We start from the raw sequence: 19,230 nt of genomic DNA on the forward strand, positions 1-19,230 counted from the left end.
CTTAGGAGACAAACCCAGGCTGTAGTGGAGAGTGGCAACCAGATAGGGGAAGATGGGCCTGCCTCCCTGCTTGTTTTGACTAGTCACAAAGATGGGCAAGAAAACTTTTAGAACCTCAGGGTTCTCTATGAAAAACTAAGGTTATCTCTAAGAATGATGTTCTTATCCAGAAGAGCAACGGCTCTGATATATTCCTTTAGAAACAGAGTTAGGCGTTTCTAAAATTTCTTGGGAGGATGAGATATTTCAAAAATTAGGAGAAAAGAAAACAGGCTATTGTATTCCCAGAAGAAAAGTTCTTTGGTGGTAGGAGGTGTCAAGAGAGGCTCTTAATCTAGCTGTCTAGTGGCTCCTTGGGGATGCTTACATAAACAGCCTTCGGTTTTGGTCTAGAGAACCCCTTTCAGAGACATCTTCAAATCTTCGGCGGATTACATGGATCTTCCTGGGAACGGTGAGAATCAGGTTAATAGATGTGTGTTCTGAATGGGCCTCTCTCCTGGGGCCGCAGCCAAGGGTCTCCTCCTTCCTTTACCTGTCTAGCAGCTCGTTCTCTATGGCACGCTGGTCAAATATGTTCCTTTCCTTCTCCTGAGCAATCAGTAGCACCACGGCACTGCGGGAAGAGCACAGGTGAGCCAGGCCTGCTGCTGAGCTGTGCCGCTCCCTTCAGAGAGGTGAGAACGCATAGCTCTGCTGATGCGGGCTGTAATCCCAGCCCTTGGGGTTGGGGCCAGGGCAAGAAGATGGTGAATCTGAGGCCAGTCCTACAGAAAGGAGAGACTGAGGAGATGGCTCAGTCAATAAAGTGCCGGCCGTGCAAGCAGAAGGACCTGAGCTCGAGCTCCAGAATCCACTTAAAAGGAAGCCAGCTGTGCCACACGTCTGTCACCCATCCCTGGGGAGGCAGAGACAGGAGCGTCCCTGGGGCTTGCTGGCCAGCCAGTCTAGCCAAATTGGTGAACTCCAAGTTCAATGAGAGACTGTCTCAAAACAGATGGAAAGAAACTGAAGAAGACACTAGATGTTGAGTTGGCCTGCGCATACATGTACACACAAGACAGACAGACAGACAGAATATACCTTCCCTGCAAGAACAGATGCTGCCTCAAGTTAGAATTGCCTGAAGCGGGGCTGGGGATTTAGCTCAGTGGTAGAGCGCTTACCTAGGAAGCGCAAGGCCCTGGGTTCGGTCCCCAGCTCCGGAAAAAAAGAACCAAAAAAAAAAAAAGAATTGCCTGAAGCAACAATACATTTCTTGAAACTAGGAAACGTCGTGGGGGGACGGAGGCATCTCTGTTCTCTAATGGTAGATGGAATGCTGTAATGACGTCAGATTTCTGTACAACTTAAAATGCAGATTTAAGACCATCTAACCATACCCACTTTCCTTTCCCCTAGAAGATAACTTGGGCCATGGGTGATGGTGCATTCTTTGATCCCAGGACTCAGGTGAAAACTAGAGAATTGGGTGTTTAAGACTGGCCCAAGGCCCTGTGTTTGGTCCCCAGCTCCAAAAAAAAAAAAGAAAAAAGAAAAAGAAAAAAAAAAAAAAAAAAAAAAAAGACTGGCCTGGGCTACTGGAGACCCTATCTTAGAACAAACAACAAAAAATATAACAGCATGATTCAAAAATCTGTCTGGAGAATAAGCAGGGAGGAGTGTAATGACTCCGTGGCCAGGCTGTAAAGGACAGAATCATGGAGAGTGGAGCTCTTACATGAAAAACAAAGGAGGCAAGTGGAACTCCACAGGGCAACTACAAACAAGTGTCTCTTGGGACCTCAGCAGCTCTGTAATGTCCACAGGGCCACATTTGGTCTCATGGTAGTAATGGGATCACTAAGGCTTGCTGGGCCTGTTTCTCTCTGTTCATCCAATAGTTTCTGAAAGAAGCTAGAGCTTGAACACTCAAGAAAAAGCTTACACCAGTTAAGCTGTGTTCAGTGTTTGAAACATAAGCCCTTTTCCCCTCCCAAACTAGAAATTATAAGACCAGTGTTTTACAGTGTTAAATTCCCTCTCTGCTAGAGCTGCTGTTTTATGCTGGTGGATTCTTGCTAGGTCATCTGGAAGTGCAGACTTTGGCTTAGAATGCTACGTATTTCTCACCTCCTATATCAGCCTCTTCCTTCTCTGCTTCTTCCAACCTTAGCTGAACCTCTTGTCTAAACTGCATTCGCCTGACTTCTTTCTACTTGGCTGAATACTCTTCCAGCCTGCTTCAAGTCAAAAGGACAGATAGGCCATTTAAACTGAAAAGTGACTTTAAACTAGCTCTGTAAGACAAAGTGGAGGTGGTTTCTTATACGCCATCTTGCCTTGAGAGACCCCAGGGCCAAAGACCTTGCTCTTCTTTGTCCTCTGAACTACTCTGCTCATGGGTAGGCGCTGAGGGGGCAGGGTGGCACCTGGCCCAGGATGGCTCACCTCCAAGAAGAGGCAAAGGAGGAAGCCTGGAGGCTGGAGGTTAAAATGGAATTGCATACTCTGGCTCATTAAGTCAGCCTTTCCACTTGCCAAACAGTGGAAGCCAGATTCAGAAAACACATTCTACCCTACCGCCTTCAGTTCTGAGAAGTCTGCACTGTGCAAGACTCGGAAAGTCATCAGGTGAGGAAGGTGAACTGGAAATAGCATGCTGGCTGGGAGAGCGGACCCAACAATCTTAGTCCTGACTCTGCCAGGGTCTTGTGGTGTGTGTGTCCTTGAGCGGGTCAGTCAACTTCTTTCCCTGAGCCTTAATTGACTCGTCTATGAAATAGAAGTGTTAATCAGATCTGATGTCCCAACATTTAATATCAATAACCAACCTTATTCTTCTCATTTTAACTACAGGCCCTGTTTTTCTGTTGTTGTCTAAGGATTTTTATTTATGCGTACATGATTTTGTAGTTATATGCCTCATGTATGTAGAAGCCAGAAGAGGGCATCTGATTCCCTGATCACAGGTAGTTGTGAGCGACCCTATGTGGGTCCTGGGAGTCAAACTCAGGTCCTCTGGAAGGTCAGAAAGCACTCTTACTCTCTGAGCATCTCTCCAGCTCCAGACTCTACGTTTGAAAGCATTTGTCTAAACTGAATTCATAATTTTACAGATGGTAAATTGAACTCGGGTCCTTTACATGAACAACAAAAGCTCGAAACCAATCCGCTAGCCTAGCTGAAATCGTAATTTTATAATCAGGACTGGTGGTTATGTCCCTACTTGGGAGGCCAAAGCAGAAGGATTGTCATGAGTTCAAGGCCAATGTAGGCTATATAACAAGACCCTGTCTCTAAAGACCCTGGGATGTAGCTGAGCGACAGAGGACTCTCCTGGCACACAAGGCCCTACATTTGACCCTCAGCATGACAAAAAGGTTTTTAAAAAAGCAAACAGAATTATAATTTAATTTTCAGATTTATTAGAAATTTCTGGGTTGATTTTTTTCTACTGTTTTGTTTTGTTTTGTTTAGTTTTGTTTTGAGACAGAGTCTTGCTATGTATCCCAGGTATTATATTCACTACATAGCTCATAGCTCAGACTGGCCTTGAACTTAAGGTCATTCTGCTGTCTCAGCTTCCTGAGTTCTAGAATTACAGGTGTGGTTTTTATTTTTGAGTCGGGATCTTGATATGTAGCCTGGGCTGTCCTGGAACTTGCTATGTTGACCAGGCTGGCCTTGCATGCATAGAGACCCGCCTGCCCCTGCCCCTTGAGTACTGAGACAAAAGGTATGTGTTGTCCTGCCCAGCTCAAGGAAAACAATCTCAGAGAAAAGAGAAGACCCACTAAGGTCATGTGCTTGTTCAGCAGAAGAGCCTTACCACTCTCACAGTGCGTAAAACCAGTCCCTGCTCAGAGGCCACAGAGCCCATCACCACCAGGGCCTGACTCTGGGCATACAAATGTTCCCCCCCACACACTACTCTTGGCCTGGCAGGGTTTTCCATCTGCAGTTTCTCAGGTGACCCATCCCCTGACTTCACTTTCTTAAAATGGAAGCTGGTGAAGAATTCTACTTGACACACTGTTTGTCCCACTTGTAAATGCTCAGAATTTGAGGCTTCTTGGAACTTAGTGGGGCTTAGCAAGCCCAGAAAGGCACACTTGGAGGCAAGAGTGTCATTGTATGTAAACACTAAGTTCCACTACCAGCCCACCATCACTGTGCCTCTCTGAACCCCGGTTCCTTTTTCTGTGAATCAGGGAGGGACAGCACTGCCTCAGTGGAAATGTCCTGAGACCCTGCATGGAAAGCCCTCAGTGCTCACCAGAGCATAACTCAGTTCCACACGGACACGGAACAGCTGCTAGCTGTGGCCTCTCAACCATCTTGAGACACTTACCTAGCATCTTCACACATCTGGAACATGGTTGAGAAGTAGGAAGAAAGCAAAAAAAACAAAAACAAAAACACTCTAAGCAGTTAAAATGGACACCATAAAATTCTCAGATCAAAGAGGTCCTCACACTCTTCACACACGGTTACAGTAACCAGGATCCCTGATTTCCCCCAGAACCACAGCAAACTAGAAAGCAAAGGGACAGAAGCAGAGGATTCCTATTTCAAGTGTGCTGACAGCAGGAAAATGTAAAAGGAGACGTTTAAGAAGCCAACTGGGAGCATTACAGAGGTAGGGATGGGAACTCCATGCCAGCGGCACGGGCGCTTCCTAACTGTGTGGCCCTGTGCGCTTAGCACGATGCAATCACTGTCCGTCATCACCATCATCACGATGACTTCCATGCAACCAGGAAACCTTAACTTATAGGCAGCGTCTCTTATTTTAGAAGAAAACCCCAAACTCCACTAAAGTATTTTTGGCATTTAAAAGTGTGTGTCTCCATTCCTAGAAACACCCCTTCATCCCCTGATGATGAGTAGCAAAGGAGAGAGAAGCTGCCACCTTTCCACATTCTTACTTGGCTGAGCCATAGAGCTCCCAGGCTTTGGCGATCCCCAGGGCCAGTCCCTTGCTGGGGTTGTTGGACAGGATCTTGGAAGCTTCGTTGGTCTTATTCAGGACATTGAGAACATGTCTGTTGGAAGAGAGATGGCTGCTCAGTAACTGGATGGACCAGAGTGCCCTTCTGCCCATGACCTCACAGATACATATAGGAGCACTACTATGAAACCCAGCCAAGTGCTGAAAAGTACCTCACAGCCATTCCTGGAGTATCCTGCAGCCAGGATATCCTGAGTCCTCACTTACATGCACTCCCAGAAGTCCCAAGACCCTGTGAGGCCATTTCACCCCAACTCAGTTCTTAAGGGAGTCGGAGCCCCTTATGTTGGGCCTCCAGGTGCTATATGGAACCCATATGGAATCACAGTGACCCGAGCACCCCGGATGGCTAGGAAACTACAACTATGGCCCAGCCCTCAGAAGCTCCTCAAGCCCCCTCTGCTTTGGATTCAGATGCTTCCAGGCATCAGGTACGTCAGGACCTTCCTATCAGAGGCCCCTCAAGGCATCACTTTCCTTGCCTGGAGCGTTAATGTGCACAGGGAGGGGCAGGACTAATATGCCATGAGGGCCCTTCTTTCTCTGATATATAATCGACCTGATTTCAAGTGGAAAACTACTATGAGGAGAAAACGGAGATGTGAGAACCGCATGACTCAGGGCCCGGGAAGGAACAGTCACGGTGGCTATTGGTCCATTGAGCTCCTCCCCACAACTGCGCTCCGTACAGACTGCCCTAGGAACCCACCGGTGCACAGCCGGAGTCCGGGAGGCCAGGCCCCCAAAGCTGGCAGAGATAGTGTTGATCTCAATCTGTTTCAGGGCTTTGGAGCCGTCTGCGCTGCACTGGAACATGTAATCTGAACGATTGAGGCCCAGGAACACAGTCTGTGGAAAGAACTGAAGGCTGAGGACACTGGCCCAAGGGCTGACTCTGGGGTCGAGCCACATGGTACTCTACAGAGCTAAGGAGAACTAATATTCCCAAACCCAGAAGGATCATCCCAGGACTGGTCATGCACAGGCCCAGTAGCGACTGGTCAGAGGTAGATTCCTATGAGATCAAGACTGAGGCCAATTCTTCTAGTAAAAATAAAACAAAAGCAAATCCACCAGCAATAAAAGAGACAAGTCCTGGACAAAGGAGGGCTAGCGCTGGTTACCTGGGCTATGCCCTCTTTCAGGACTTGCTTGTAGATATCAAAGAGACGGGCAGTATACTCATCCTTTTTGATGGTGCTAGAGGAGGAAAGAGAACATTGTCTAGGCTATGTGAGACCCTCCAGGTCAGGGAGTCCCACTCCACCTACTGACTCCCAGGCCCTTTCTGGGTCTTGAATACCCATTCTGACCTAAGAGAAAATAGTGCCTAATGATCTACCCTAGAGCCAGATAACCTGGGTGCAAACCGCTGTCACCCGCTGTCAGGCAACCTCAGGGAATCCTGTCACCTTTCCACCTTAGTCTGTTCGACTGAAGAAGATAATAACTGTGCTTAGAACATAGGGTTGTGGTGAAAGCAAAGGACACTGTGCTTTCTAAAACCTCCTGAGTGAGGTACCTCAGACCCAAAAGGACATGCACTCACTGATAAGTGGGTATTAGCCAAAAAGTACAGATACAAGCCACAGATCCTAAGAAGTGTAGCAAGCAGAAATGCCCAAGTGAGGAGGCTTCAATCCCACTTAGAAGGAGGGAGAAAATAATCACAGAAGGCAGAGGGAGGGAGGGGTTTGGGTAGGAGAGGGGAAGGGGAGGGGAAAAGGGAACAGGATCAGATATGGGGGTGGGATGTGAGAGAAGCCCAGAGGGTCAGCAGAATGAATGGAAATATTCAGCCTCAGGGGGTGGGGAGTGGGAGGACCCTCTAGAAAGTACCAGATGCCTGGGAGGTGAGAGACTCTCAGAATTCAACGGGGGTCAGAATGCCCAACATAGGAGAGAGGGAACTAAAAGAGCCCACCTCCAGTACTAGACAGGGCCTCAAATGGAGGAACGGTTACTAACCTGCAGTCAAAATTTCTGACCCAGAATTGTCCCCGTCTAAAAGAACTACAGGGGCAAAAATGGAGAAGAGACCGAAAGAAAGGCCGTCTAGTGACTGGCCCAACTTGGGGTCCACCTTATGGGGGACACCAAGACCTGACACTACTATGATATCACTATGGTGTGCTTACAGACAGGGGCCTGGCATGGCTGTCCTCTGAGAGCCCCAACCAGCAACTGACTGAGACAGAAGCAGATACTTACACTCAACCATTAGACTGAAGTAGGGAACCCCTATGGTTGAATTAGGGGAAGGACTGAAGAAGCTGAAGGGGAGAGCAGCCCCATAGGAAGACCAGTATTCTCAACTAACCCAGATCAGGGAGTCCCAAAGACTGAGCCACCATCCAGGAGCATACATGGGCCAGTCGGAGGGCCCTAGCACAAATATAGCAGAGGTCTGTCTGGTCAGGCCCTAGTGTGAGAGGATGTGCTTAATCCTCCAGAGACTTAAGGCTCCAGGGAAGGGGAGGGCTGCTGGGGAGGAGAACCCTCTCAGAGGCAAGGAGGAGGAATGGGATGAGGAACTGTGGGGCGGGGGGGGGGACCCAGGACATGTAGATGTAAATAGATTAAAAAAAAAAACGCAATCATCTTGAATACTGATGGCTGAGAAGTTTTCTAGCTGACACTAGTTTTCTAGTCAACACTCCACAGTACTCTGGTTACCTTCCAGATCCGTCTCCCTCCTCCATGACAGCACCCAGGGCAGTTTGTTGTGTACCTGCAGATTTTTCAGGCCCAGGGTACATTTCCTGGTTTACTGCTTAGGTTAGCCCTCATAGAATACTGTTCCTGTAGAGAAGTGTTCGCTGTCCAGGCCAGAGCCCTTTCTAGGAGCTCTCACAGCACCGTGAACGCCCCCTCTACAAAGCTGACAGAAGACGCAATTTTCACTTTATTGTATGACAACTGATGTCATCCCTTCTGTTTGGCCCGAGGCTGTACGTGGGCCATCACCTCAGCCCAGGGAGCAGCTGTGGATGGTGACATGTGCTAGGGGCTCATCCGGTATGGTTTTCTGGAGCCTTAGGAAGAAGCACAGAAAGGAGGAGTCTGGAAGTCACTAACACAACACTGGTTGCTTCTCAAGAGTCAGGCAAATGTGGTGCCTCAGCCCAGGCCAGGTTTATATCTGGTGACAGGAGGCCTGTGCTGGAACAGTGTGGGGTTGGCAAGGAGTTTGCCTTGAAACCTCCCTCTCTGGCCAGCCCTCTCTGGAGGGTGAGTGCTTGCACTGGGGCTGTTCTCAGCCCATGGTGAGGTGAAGAATCCCCAGCTGGGCTTTAGCCTCCAGGAAAAAGGACACATTTTTGCTTCTCTGAAGAGGTTAACACCTTTCAACTCCAGGTTCTAGGCTGTTCCCTTAGAGCTAGCTATGATGATAATTGTGGTGGTGGGAGGGGGAAGGGAGAAGGGAGAAGGAAAGTGGGGTTCTGAGGTCTCTGGAGCTGGTCTCCCACCTAATGACATTGTCAAGTGTCAATGGGCGAAACCAGGCTGCTTGTGGTAAGCACAAAGCAAGCCCACCGTGAGAGAGGGTGCAGCAGAGGTCATTCATGGCCCACTGGAATTTTGGCTCCAAGCCATTGGTTTCCAAACTTCATGGCATTATTGTTTCTTCTCATGTCCAAACTGCCACCAATCTGAAAAAAACTTGGTCCCTAACAAAACAGTCTTCCATCAAAAACTTAACCATAGATATATAATCACACATACACACACACACACACGATTCTAAAGTAAGCAATTTATACCTAATTCCAAAATTAAGTGAGAAGTGTCACTTGCTTCAGGACCTGAAGATCTAATGGAAGAGACAAAGGAATGGCTGACCATAGCTATGTGAGCTTCCAGGGTTGTTTACTTATATCTTCGTTATGGCTTGCTCTGCATTTTGTCCTACCTACCCAAAGATAGGAAGCTTTGGGTGACAAGAAATGTTCATTAAAAAAAAAAATTAAGGGCTGGAGAGATGGCTCAGTCGTTAAGAGCATTGACTGCTCTTCCAGAGGTCCTGAGTTCAAATCCCAGCAACCACATGGTGGCTCACAACCATCTGTAATGAGATCTGATGCCCTCTTCTGGTATGTCTGAAGACAGCGACAGTGTACTTATATATAATAAATAAATAAATCTTTAAAAAAAAAATTAAACACATCCTTTTAACAGCCTTCCCTGCTCTCTGTTTTCTTCCCAAACCAGGCCTTTTCTATAATTCCAAATGGAGAACTTTTAAAAAAGTTATTTTTATTTTATGAGTATGAATGTCTTACTTATGTGTATGCAAGTATATATACTCCAGGAAATATTTGGTGCCTAAGGAGGCCAGAAGGGGGTGCTGGATCCCTGGAAAAACCATGGAGGTTTCCTGTGAGCCACCATGTTGGTGCTGGGAACTGAACACTGGTCCTCTGCTCCTGGGGCAAGTGCTTTTTAACCACTGAGCTACCTCTCCAAACCCCCCAACCCCCGCAAGATTTTTGTCATGAAAAGCAGGGGGCCACTGACCACAGAATCACAGCAACCTTAGATCTCAGTCAACTTCATTTTTCAGATGAAGAAACTGAGGCTCAGAGAAGGAGGAGGGAGGGCTTTCCTTTTGCCTCCCAGACAAAGAGCAGCAGAGCCAGGATTAGAAGACAGCTCTCCTCACTCCTTTCCACTGAGGAGCACCTGCTCTCTGGTCCACCAGGATAACTAACACAGCAACAACTCATGGCTCCCCAGCCTTCCCATCCCCATGCTAGCACCCCTGACCCCCAACCTCAGCTCTCAATACCTAGACAGTGTTTGCTCCAGGAAGGCGGAGTTCTGGCTGACAGCATCTACCAGGATGTTGAAGTCCATCTGCACAGCATAGGCCTGCTCCAGCAGAGTGCTGGGCACTGGTGAGGGGAAGAGCGTGAATGGGGCATACGTCACCACCTGATCAACGAGAGAGTGGGGGTAGAACAGCTGTGAGTGGGTATCTTCTCGAAAAGTCAGGCCTACAGGCACTGAGCACGCAACTGGAGGGCAGCAGTCACTTTATGAAGGGAAGAGATGAGAAAAAAGCAAGAAAGGGTACAGTGGCAGCTTCCAGGCTCTGTGACAATTCTACAGGGTTTTCTTTACATGAGAGGCACAGGAAATAAAGACTCCCACAAGAATTATTAGGTACTTACTGCTTGCAAATCACTGTGCTGAATACTTAAGACAGGTTTATCATTAAATTCTGTGAGGAAGGAGCAATTGTTATTCAAACTTAGCAAAGGACTTGAGTTAGAAGTTGGTATTTGGATTTGAACCAGGATCGTCACTAAACCACTTTATCACACTCGAGCTACACGGCCACCATAACTGCACCCCCCTCCTATGTTCCTAACTGACTGATGTTGAAGTCTGTCCCCATGTCAGGAGCTCACCCTGGCCTTCTAGCTGGAGTAGAGGGGAAAGGTTCCTGGTAGGGAGCCAAAATGAACTGTGGCTCTCCGACTAGAAGCCAGGAGCGCCATGCCCTTGTCCTGTGTACGGGTGGTGACTCCAGTTAACAGGCTGGCATTTAGTTGCATGCTGGGCTGTTTGGACTTTGACATAGTCATGAAATCCAAGTATCATTTAGGACGGTTATTCCAAAAGGGAGATAAACCTCCTGAGATTTCCAACAACAAACGAACTGGAACTTGGCAGATAAAAAAATAACCCTGTTACTTGAATTATTTACCCTCTTGGTTAACATGTTTGCCGTTACAGTAGAATGGGTTTATGGTGGTAGAACCTTCTCTTTATTTTTCTTTTTGTTGTTGCTGTTGGGTTTTTTGAGGCAGGGTTTCTCTGTGTGTGTAGCTCTGGCTGTCCTAGAACTCAACTTTGTAGACTAGGCCAGCCTTGAACCCAGAGATTCACCTGCCTCTGCTTCCAGGTGCTGGGATTAAAAGTGTGCACCACCACTGCCTAACTTAGAACTTTTATTAATATACTTTCTTTTAAAAATTTACCTTGAGCTCCCCCTCTCATCTTTTCTCTGTGTGCATTTGCCCCCTTCTCTCTTTCTCTCTCCCTTCTTTACGCACCCCCCCCCTTCCCATAGTGACTTCCTGGCCTTGGTCCTTGAGGTCAGTGAACTAGTCAACCAAGAGTGGCTTCCCAATAAACTGGCCTTTTATATAATATTAAAAAATTACCTTGAACTAGATATTACAAACAACCATACACATTTCAAAAGAGCTCTAACTAGCTAGGTGTGGTGGCACATGCCTTAATCCCCAAACTTGGGAGGCAGAGACAAGCAGATCTCTGTGAGTTCAAGGGCAGCCTGGTCTACAAAGTGAGATCCAGTATAGTCCTGGATATGTAGAGAGACCCCGTCTCAAATAAAGAAATAAAGAAATCAAAATAAAAGAGCTAAGGTACATGGTGAGAAGTGTGCTTCAATCCTACTTTGGCCTGAGTCACCATATAATGAGATATATATATATATATATATATATATATATATATATATATATATATATATATGTATATATATATACATACACACACACACACACACACACACACACACACACACACACACACACACACATATATCACAAATATATGATCTCCTCATATAGAAGGATCCTGTCTCCAAAAAACCAAAAAAACAGGGTCAGGATAATTGCAGATCGCGTAAAAGGTGACCAGCACCCAAAGTGCATGGCGTTAAGATGCAGGAAACTGCCTCTCTCAAGTCCCACCCAATCTAAAAAATTCTCAGAGTTTTTCTGCCAAGCGTTCTGTCTGTCCTGACCCCAGAACTCACTGTGCCTATTTGAATCTAGGAAGAACAGCAGCACACGGCTGTCTCTGCTGTCCACAGCCTGGGACACACAGCCCTCACTTTTTAAACAATAGCACACATATGACAATCATGCTCTGCTCTGCCACCAGGGGACAACAGGAACAGTGAGGTGGGGGAGGAGCAACTGCCAGACCATGCATCTTCTACCACTAGGTTAATGGAATCAGACTCGGGCCCTAAAGCTCAGCGGCTGGTGCCTTTACCCACTGAGCCCTCTAGTGGTCAAGTCTTGAACTTCTGCCTCCCCTGATTCCATGACCCACGTGCTAGAATTACAGGCGTGTGCTGCCACACCTTCCCAGCTTGACTTGTATAGATAAACTGTGCAACTTTCTATGGTTGCTGTATTTGTTATATCATTTGAATGTGTGCATGGTGCATAGACTTGTTAGTGGGCGAGCACAGGTATACTGAGAGTGAGATGTCTTTCCCTCGATTGATCTCCACCTTCACCTTCTGAGACAAGGTCCCTCACTGAACCTGAAACTCAGATTTGACAGGCTGGCTGGCCAGTGAACTCCGCAGGGTGGGGGTTACAGTGCCTACTACTGCACCAGGGATGGATTCTGGGGTCTTAACTCAGCTTCTCACGCTCGCTCAGGTGCTTCAGAAATGGCCTGTCTCCCCAGGTCCTACTGGTTCAGTGTTGCCTTTGACGTTTTGTTTTAATGCTGGCATGGGGATGGAGAGATGGCTCAGTAGTCAAGAGCGCCGGTTGCTCTTGCAAAGGACCTCAGTTCAACTCCCAACAACCACCGGTAGCTATAGTTCCAGAGGACCTGACACCTCTTCTGGCCTCTATAGGTAGTGAACATCCTACCCTTGAGCACACACAAACACATAAAATAAAAATAAGTATTTTAAAATGAAAACATTGCTAATTTTTTTCCTTGAAAAGAAGAAGACAATACTAAGGCAAATGTCAAGATGGCTTGCCTCTGAGGGGAAGGGTGGTAGAGAAAGGAGCCTTACTCGACACTGGATGAGCTTCTGGACAGCACCTAGCGCATGTGCTACCTGTCCAAAATGAGCTCACTGTCACTGTTGCAGGTGCCAAGCCTCACGTGGCCGGTTCGCTGCACTGATCTACAGGGTGAAGGTCACAGTCCCCTCTGTCCAGAATCAAAAGCTCGGCTGTCTGACCTCAGCTACACCCGCCGACCAGCCCTACCTTTCAGCTGCATTCTTAGAACAGTTTTGCCCTCTCCCTTCTTTGGGGTGTCCCCCATTTGTCTTTTAAGCTCTAATTTGACTATCATTCCCCGTTCTACCTCTAATCAAAATGAATCACTACTTCTCGTGGGCATCCCGAGAGACAGGAGGGTGGGAGTGTGCAGACAATTCCTCAGGAACTTAACTCCACAGGATTAGAGTCGGGCTCGCCAAGCTTCCCAGGACCTCAGTGACCTCAGTCAAGTTACTTAACTTCTCCGAGCTGTGACTCCATTGCTGCTGTGGTGAAGGTTGAATGAGTCAGCAATTCCAACGTGATTAGAATAACACTCAACACACAGTGGCTGGTCAATAAATGACTGCCTGCATGCTACCTGCATGCTCCCTGCACCTCCACGGCCAGTGACATCCTTAACTTTATTCCCTGCTACATTCTCCAACTGAACCCGTGTTCCAAAGGTGAGAGCCTCTGACTGACCACTTAGCCTTCCCTGTCACGATGGTCCTGGCATAGAGCAGGGTGTGGATTAAAAAAAAAAAAATCACAGAGTCGGGGCAGAAGGGGAGGGAGAGGGAGGGAGTGGAGAAAGGAGGGAGGGATAGAAAAAAAGGGAAGAAGGAAGTGGGGGGTTGGAAATGAAAAAAGAAGCAAAGAACAGAAAAGCTGATCTAGTGCATGCCTTTGAGTACAGAGGGAGAAAGGGCTGGGTGTGGGGGGACACAAGGCAGTAAGTACAGCCACTCAGAAGACTGAGACAGGAGAGTAGAGGGTTTGATGCTATTGTAGATCACACAGTGGAACCCTGTCTCAAAAAAGCCAAAGAGAGAGAGAGAGTGTGTGTGTGTGTGTGTGTCCCTGTGTGTGTGTGTGTCCCTGTGTGTGTGTGTCCCTGTGTGTGTGTGTATGTCTGTTTCTCTTTCTCTCTGTGTATCTGTGTGTATGTCTGAGTGTGTGTTTCTGTATGTGTGTGTATCTGTGTATGTGTGTATCTGTGTATGTGTCTCTGTGTGTGTCCATGTGTGTCTGTGTGTATCTGTTTCTAGGTGTGTCTGTGTCTATATGTGTCTGTATGTGTGTGTGTCTATGTGTGTGTCTATGTGTGTCTGTATGTGTCTGTGTGTGTCTGTGTGTGTGTGTGTCTGTGTATGTGTCTCCGTGTGTGTCTGTGTGTGTGTCTGTGTGTGTCCATGTGTGTGTCTGTGTGTGTCTGTGTATGTGTCTCCGTGACTGTGTGTGTCTCCCTGTGTGTGTCTCCCTGTGTGTGTGTCCGTGTGGCTCTTTGTGTGTGTCTCCCTGTGTGTGTGTCCGTGTATGTGTGTGTCCCTGTGTGTGTCCCTGTGTGTGTGTCCATGTGTGTGTGTCCGTGTGTGTCCCTGTGTGATATACAATGAGTGTCTAGTCTTTGCAACATAAAGCAGTAAGACTAGGGGTTGGGGATTTAGCTCAGTGGTAGAGCGAATGCCTAGCAAGTGCAAGGCCCTGGGTCCGGTCCCCAGCTCCGAAAAAAAGAAAAAAGAAAAAAAAAATTTGCCATAAAGCAGTAAGACTGGGTGTTACCGTTAGGGGAAGTTTGCCTAAGGGCAAGTAGAATAAGCAGCTAAATAAGACCTGAGATTTGGCCTTTTCTCTCTCTCTCTCCCTCTCCCTCTTCTTCTTCAGATTTATTTGTTTCATGTATGTGAGTACACTGTTGCTGTCTTCAGACACAACAGAAGAGGGCACCGGATCTCATTACAGATGGTTGTGAGCCACCATGTGGTTGCTGGGATTTGAACTCAGGACCTCTGGAAGAGCAGTCTATGCTCTTAACCGCTGAGCCATCTCTCCAGCCCCTGGCCTTTACTTTTCAACATTTAATTTGTTATCCTTGGCAATAAAAACAAAAAACAAAAACAAAAAACATTAGAAATGAAGCTAACCCTCACCTAAGGTTAATTCATTAAATAGATTGCTAAACAAAAATTAAAAACACGTGACGGAATATGTATGATTCAACTTGGATTTTTTTGTGGTTGGTTGTTGTTATTTTTCGAACCCTGGAACTCACTCTGTGAACCAGGCTGGCCTCCAACTCAGAGATTCACCTGCCTCTGCCTCCTGAACACCAGGATTAGAGATGCGGGCCACCATGCCTGACTCAACTTGAACTTTAAATTGCAGATGTGTGTGCGAGAGTGTGTGTTAGCACAAGCCAAGTCGGCCTGCTCATGCATGCTTAGGAGGGGAGCAATGGGAGGAGCACCATGAGTTCAAGGCCCTCTCGGTCTACACAGTGAGCTTTAGGCTAGCTAGGACTCCGTGCTAAGACTCTGTTTCCAAAACAAACCAAAAAGCAATTGCAGAGAAGACAGCGTGATTCAGGATGCTTGATATAGATGGATTCCCTGGACAGAGTGCTTCCTGGGAGCCATCTCCTAATCATCCTGCATAGTCAGTGATGTGGTCTTCCTGTGTCTACATATTGGAAGAAAGGACATCTTACAGAAATTAAGTAGGTGCCTACATTACACTTCAAACCCCAGACTTAAGTGTGACTGCTTTCTACTTTTAGAATCATACTTCTAGAAATCAATTTTAGTTACTGAATAAAACAAAGGAAAGAGACAGTCTTTCCCCCATCGTGGAAGGGTGGGCTCAGAGGAGTATGATGAAGCTTACGTCAGAGGAGCTGGGGTTCTTTGCGGACCTCAGCAACACCCCCTCAGCCAGGGCCCGGTCTATGGCCTGCTGTGCCAACTCTTCCAGCTGCTTCTCATCCTGCAAGATGCTTCCCCAGCTGGTGGCCATCCCAACCTGTGACAAACAAGAGGACTTGGTGACAGAAGGCCTGCAACCCAGCAGCCACCAAAATGTGGCTACTTCCAACCTTGTGAGACCTGACCAGTTACCACGGAGGGGCAACTGTCTTTCCACTTCCTCTGTGTACATAACCCAAGTGACAGAGTGCTTCCATGGCTACTCATTCTCTTTGGAGTCTCAAAACAGCAATGGTATCACTCTTACAGTGAGGAAACAATGGTTCAGAGTACAATGACTTGCCCTAGACGATGGCTTCTGGTCTAAAACTCTTCAGTGGAGAAAAATGTCAGTAATGCCATATGTAACCAGAGCAAGTAGCTTCCCTCCCAGAACTGCAGATTCCCTACCTGGGAACTAAATGCAAAGGGATAAATACAGTCTTGCTGTGTAGCCCAGGCTTGCCTCAAACTCATGGTTCTTCTGCCTCCAACTCCTGAGTGCTGGGATTACAGCCCTGTGTCACCAGGCCCATCAGTAGCCATTATTTTTAATGTGTTATCTTTCTCTGGGTCACTGGTTCCTAGCCATTAGCAGTCTTGTCAGACAAGCAAAAGCCCATGGACAGATAGCTGTGGAATTCAGTGTGGGGAAATGGGAGCTAGTGGAGGTCCAGTTGCTCTAATGCTGGAGCCATGGATTCTTATTCTGTTACCACGTTTCCATATAATGTCTAGCAAGTCTCCCACTGCTTGTTAAGTGAGTACAACCAGAGCAAATCCCTATGCATAGCCCCTTATGATTGATGGGGCTCAACGGGTGGAAGGGGTTGAACGAAAACCATTATAGTAAATTGTCAATTTCCCTTAAGTTTTTAATTACACTTATTTAGTGTGTGTGTGTGTGTGTGTGTGTGTGTGTGTGTGTGTGTGTGTGTGTTGCCATGGAATTCCTGGTGGAGGTCAGAGAAAAATCTGCAAATCAGTTCTTGCTTTCCACTAAACTGAGGTAACCAGCCATGGTGGCAAAGACCTCTTTACTTAATGACTCACCTCTCTTGGCTCTAATTTCCTTTCTTTTTTTTTTTTTTTTTTTTTTCTTTTTGGAGCTGGGGACCGAACCCAGGGCCTTGCGCTTGCTAGGCAAGCGCTCTACCACTGAGCCAAATCCCCAACCCCATCTAATTTCCTTTCTTATTCCAACAACTTACCTCAGTAAATCTCAAACAAATTAGAAAGTGGGGAGAGGAGGAAACTTTATGGTATATCATGAATTGCAGATAAAGTCAGTTTCAATTTCTTCCTTATACTAACCAGGAGCCTTTTTCCCTCCAGTTTTTCCAGACAGGTTTTTTTGTTTGTTTGTTTGTTTGTTTGTTTTGTTTTGTTTTGTTTTGTTTGGGGGGATATAGTCCTGGTTGTCCTGGAACTCACTCTGTTGAGCAGGCTGGCCTCAAACTCAGAGACCCGCCTACCTGGTGGTGTTTTGTTTGTATGTAAGCCTGTATATCCAAAGAATACATTGAATTCCCAGTTATGATCCTCCCTGTGGGTGCTGGGAATTGAACTCAGGACCTCCAGAAAAGCAGCCAGTGCTCTTAACCACTGAGTCATCTCTCCAGCCCCCACCAGGAGCCAGTTTACCAGCACAAAACAATTACATCTTTGTATGGACATTTATCCCCATAGTATATAAAAGGAACAGAAAATATTTTTAAGAAATCACATTATAGCCTGGAGTGGTACTATACACCCAGCACTTGGGAGGCTGAGATGGATAGATCTCTGTGAGTTCGAGGCTAGCCTGGCCCTACATAGTGAATTCCAGGACAATCTGGGCTGCACAGAGAAACTCTGTCTCAAAAAAAACAAAGAGAAAGGAAGGAAGGAAAGAAGGAAGGGAGGGAGGAAGGAAGGAAAGAATGAAGGAAAGACCTTATCTTATCAAGGTAGAAATGCCTGAAGCCCAATCCCTGGCCCAAGGTGAAGGAGCCATTTCAATCGTGGCCAGAGACACCAAGAGCAACTCACATTTTGCTGCTTATTCACTCTGCAGCAGGTTCAGGGTTCAGAGGATCTGGACAAAAAGATCTGGAAACATCTGCTCACTGTCTGGGTTCTACCCAGCTGTCATTTAATTCAAGGTAACAAACATGGCTGCCCAACTCAGTTGTCTTCAGGAGGAGAGTTAGATCGTGATAGATAACCTCCGTCACTTTCAGCCTGTGTCTCTTCCCCATAAATGAGCGGGGTTTAGATAACTCTTCCAAGTCTGCCAGCCTCAGCACATCGCTTTGACAGAAAGAGCACATGGTCTGAGGGCAGTCTGGACCAGCGCCTGGCTGGGTGAGGATAGGAGACAGCAGTCATCGCAAAGACTCTGGAGTTACACAGACCCAGGTGGAGTCTGTAACCTTTACTTCTCTTGTAAGGACACTGGATTAAATGAGAAAAATCAGTCGGGTGTCTCGGCACGTTCAGAACTTTTCATACTCAGTTTTCTGTCCCCACAGTGAAAGGCCTGAATCTGGGTAACTGTATAAGGAGGTTTCTTATTCAGACATGGTGGTACGTTGTCTATAATCCCAGCAGAAGTAGGAACATTTCTGCAAGTTCAAAGCTAGCTTGAGCTCCACATTGAGTGCTGGGCCAGCCAGGGCTATCTAGCAAGGTACTGTCTCAAACAATAGCTCAGCTAAGACTTTTATTACTTCTTTCTCCAGTCAGGATCTTGCTATGTCACTCAGGCTGGCCTCTAACTCAGCAGTTCTCCACCCTTTGAGAGCTGCAGGGCACGGTGCTGGCTTGGATGAGGACGCCCAGGCTGAGAGCCTTTCAGCAGAAGGCATGAGGGCAGGAAGAGACCAAGCAGTGTGATTCAGACTCACTCATAACAACTCACTCCTCCAAGAGTAACTCGGCCTCGAAAGAGCCACCTCAATACCTTCTAAGAGCAGCTTCCTCAATGATCTAGGACATCCAACCCGGCCTCACCTCTTAAGGGTCCCACCACTACCCAAAATCACCACACTGGGCACCAAGCCCTCCACATGAACCCACAGCCGAGTGCTATGCATAGGAATTTGCTCTGGTTGTACTCACTTAACAAGCAGTGGGAGACTTGCTAGGGAGACAGAATAAGAACCCATGGCTCCAGCATTAGAGCAACTGGACCTCCACTAGCTCCCATTTCCCCACACTGAATTCCACAGCTATCTGTCCATGGGCTTTTGCTTGTCTGACAAGCCTGCTAATGGCTAGGAACTAGCAACCCAGAGAAAGATAACACATTAAAAATAATGGCTACTGATGGGCCTGGTGACACAGGGCTGTAATCCCAGCACTCAGGGGTTGGAGGCAGGAGAGCCATGAGTTTGAGGCTAGCCTGGGCTACACAGCAAGACTGTATCAGCTGAGGCAACGGTTCCGTTGGTAAAGTGCTAGTCACACGAGTTGATCTTCAGCACCCATAAAAGATGACCGCAGTAGTGGGGTA

At 47.2% G+C, this 19,230-nt stretch overlaps 2 protein-coding genes across 4 annotated transcripts in view; one reads left to right on the top strand and one right to left on the bottom strand.

Annotated features, from left to right (window-relative positions):
* Gss (glutathione synthetase) overlaps positions 1–19,230 on the bottom strand; it is a 30,099-nt gene that overhangs the window by 9,469 nt on the left and 1,400 nt on the right. For 2 of the 3 annotated variants that reach the window (NM_012962.1, XM_087649478.1), the window contains exons 2-8: positions 15,658–15,792; positions 9,783–9,928; positions 6,118–6,193; positions 5,703–5,842; positions 4,911–5,027; positions 536–616; positions 368–445 (exon numbers count right to left, since the gene is read on the bottom strand). In NM_012962.1, the coding sequence (NP_037094.1) occupies positions 368–445; positions 536–616; positions 4,911–5,027; positions 5,703–5,842; positions 6,118–6,193; positions 9,783–9,928; positions 15,658–15,786 (767 nt within the window). In that variant the 5' untranslated portion in view covers positions 15,787–15,792. The remainder of the gene's footprint in view (positions 1–367; positions 446–535; positions 617–4,910; positions 5,028–5,702; positions 5,843–6,117; positions 6,194–9,782; positions 9,929–15,657; positions 15,793–19,230) is intronic. The other variant, XM_087649483.1, reaches the window with a different exon arrangement.
* Myh7b (myosin heavy chain 7B) overlaps positions 13,345–19,230 on the top strand; it is a 51,145-nt gene continuing 45,259 nt past the window's right edge. Inside the window, exon 1 of the mRNA XM_087652318.1 lies at positions 13,345–13,457. The gene's annotated coding sequence lies outside the window, so the exon portion shown is untranslated. The remainder of the gene's footprint in view (positions 13,458–19,230) is intronic.

This window comes from Rattus norvegicus, chromosome 3 (genome assembly GCF_021556685.1).
Source record: "Rattus norvegicus strain SHRSP/BbbUtx chromosome 3, alternate assembly SHRSP_T2T, whole genome shotgun sequence".
Taxonomy (NCBI): domain Eukaryota; kingdom Metazoa; phylum Chordata; class Mammalia; order Rodentia; family Muridae; genus Rattus; species Rattus norvegicus.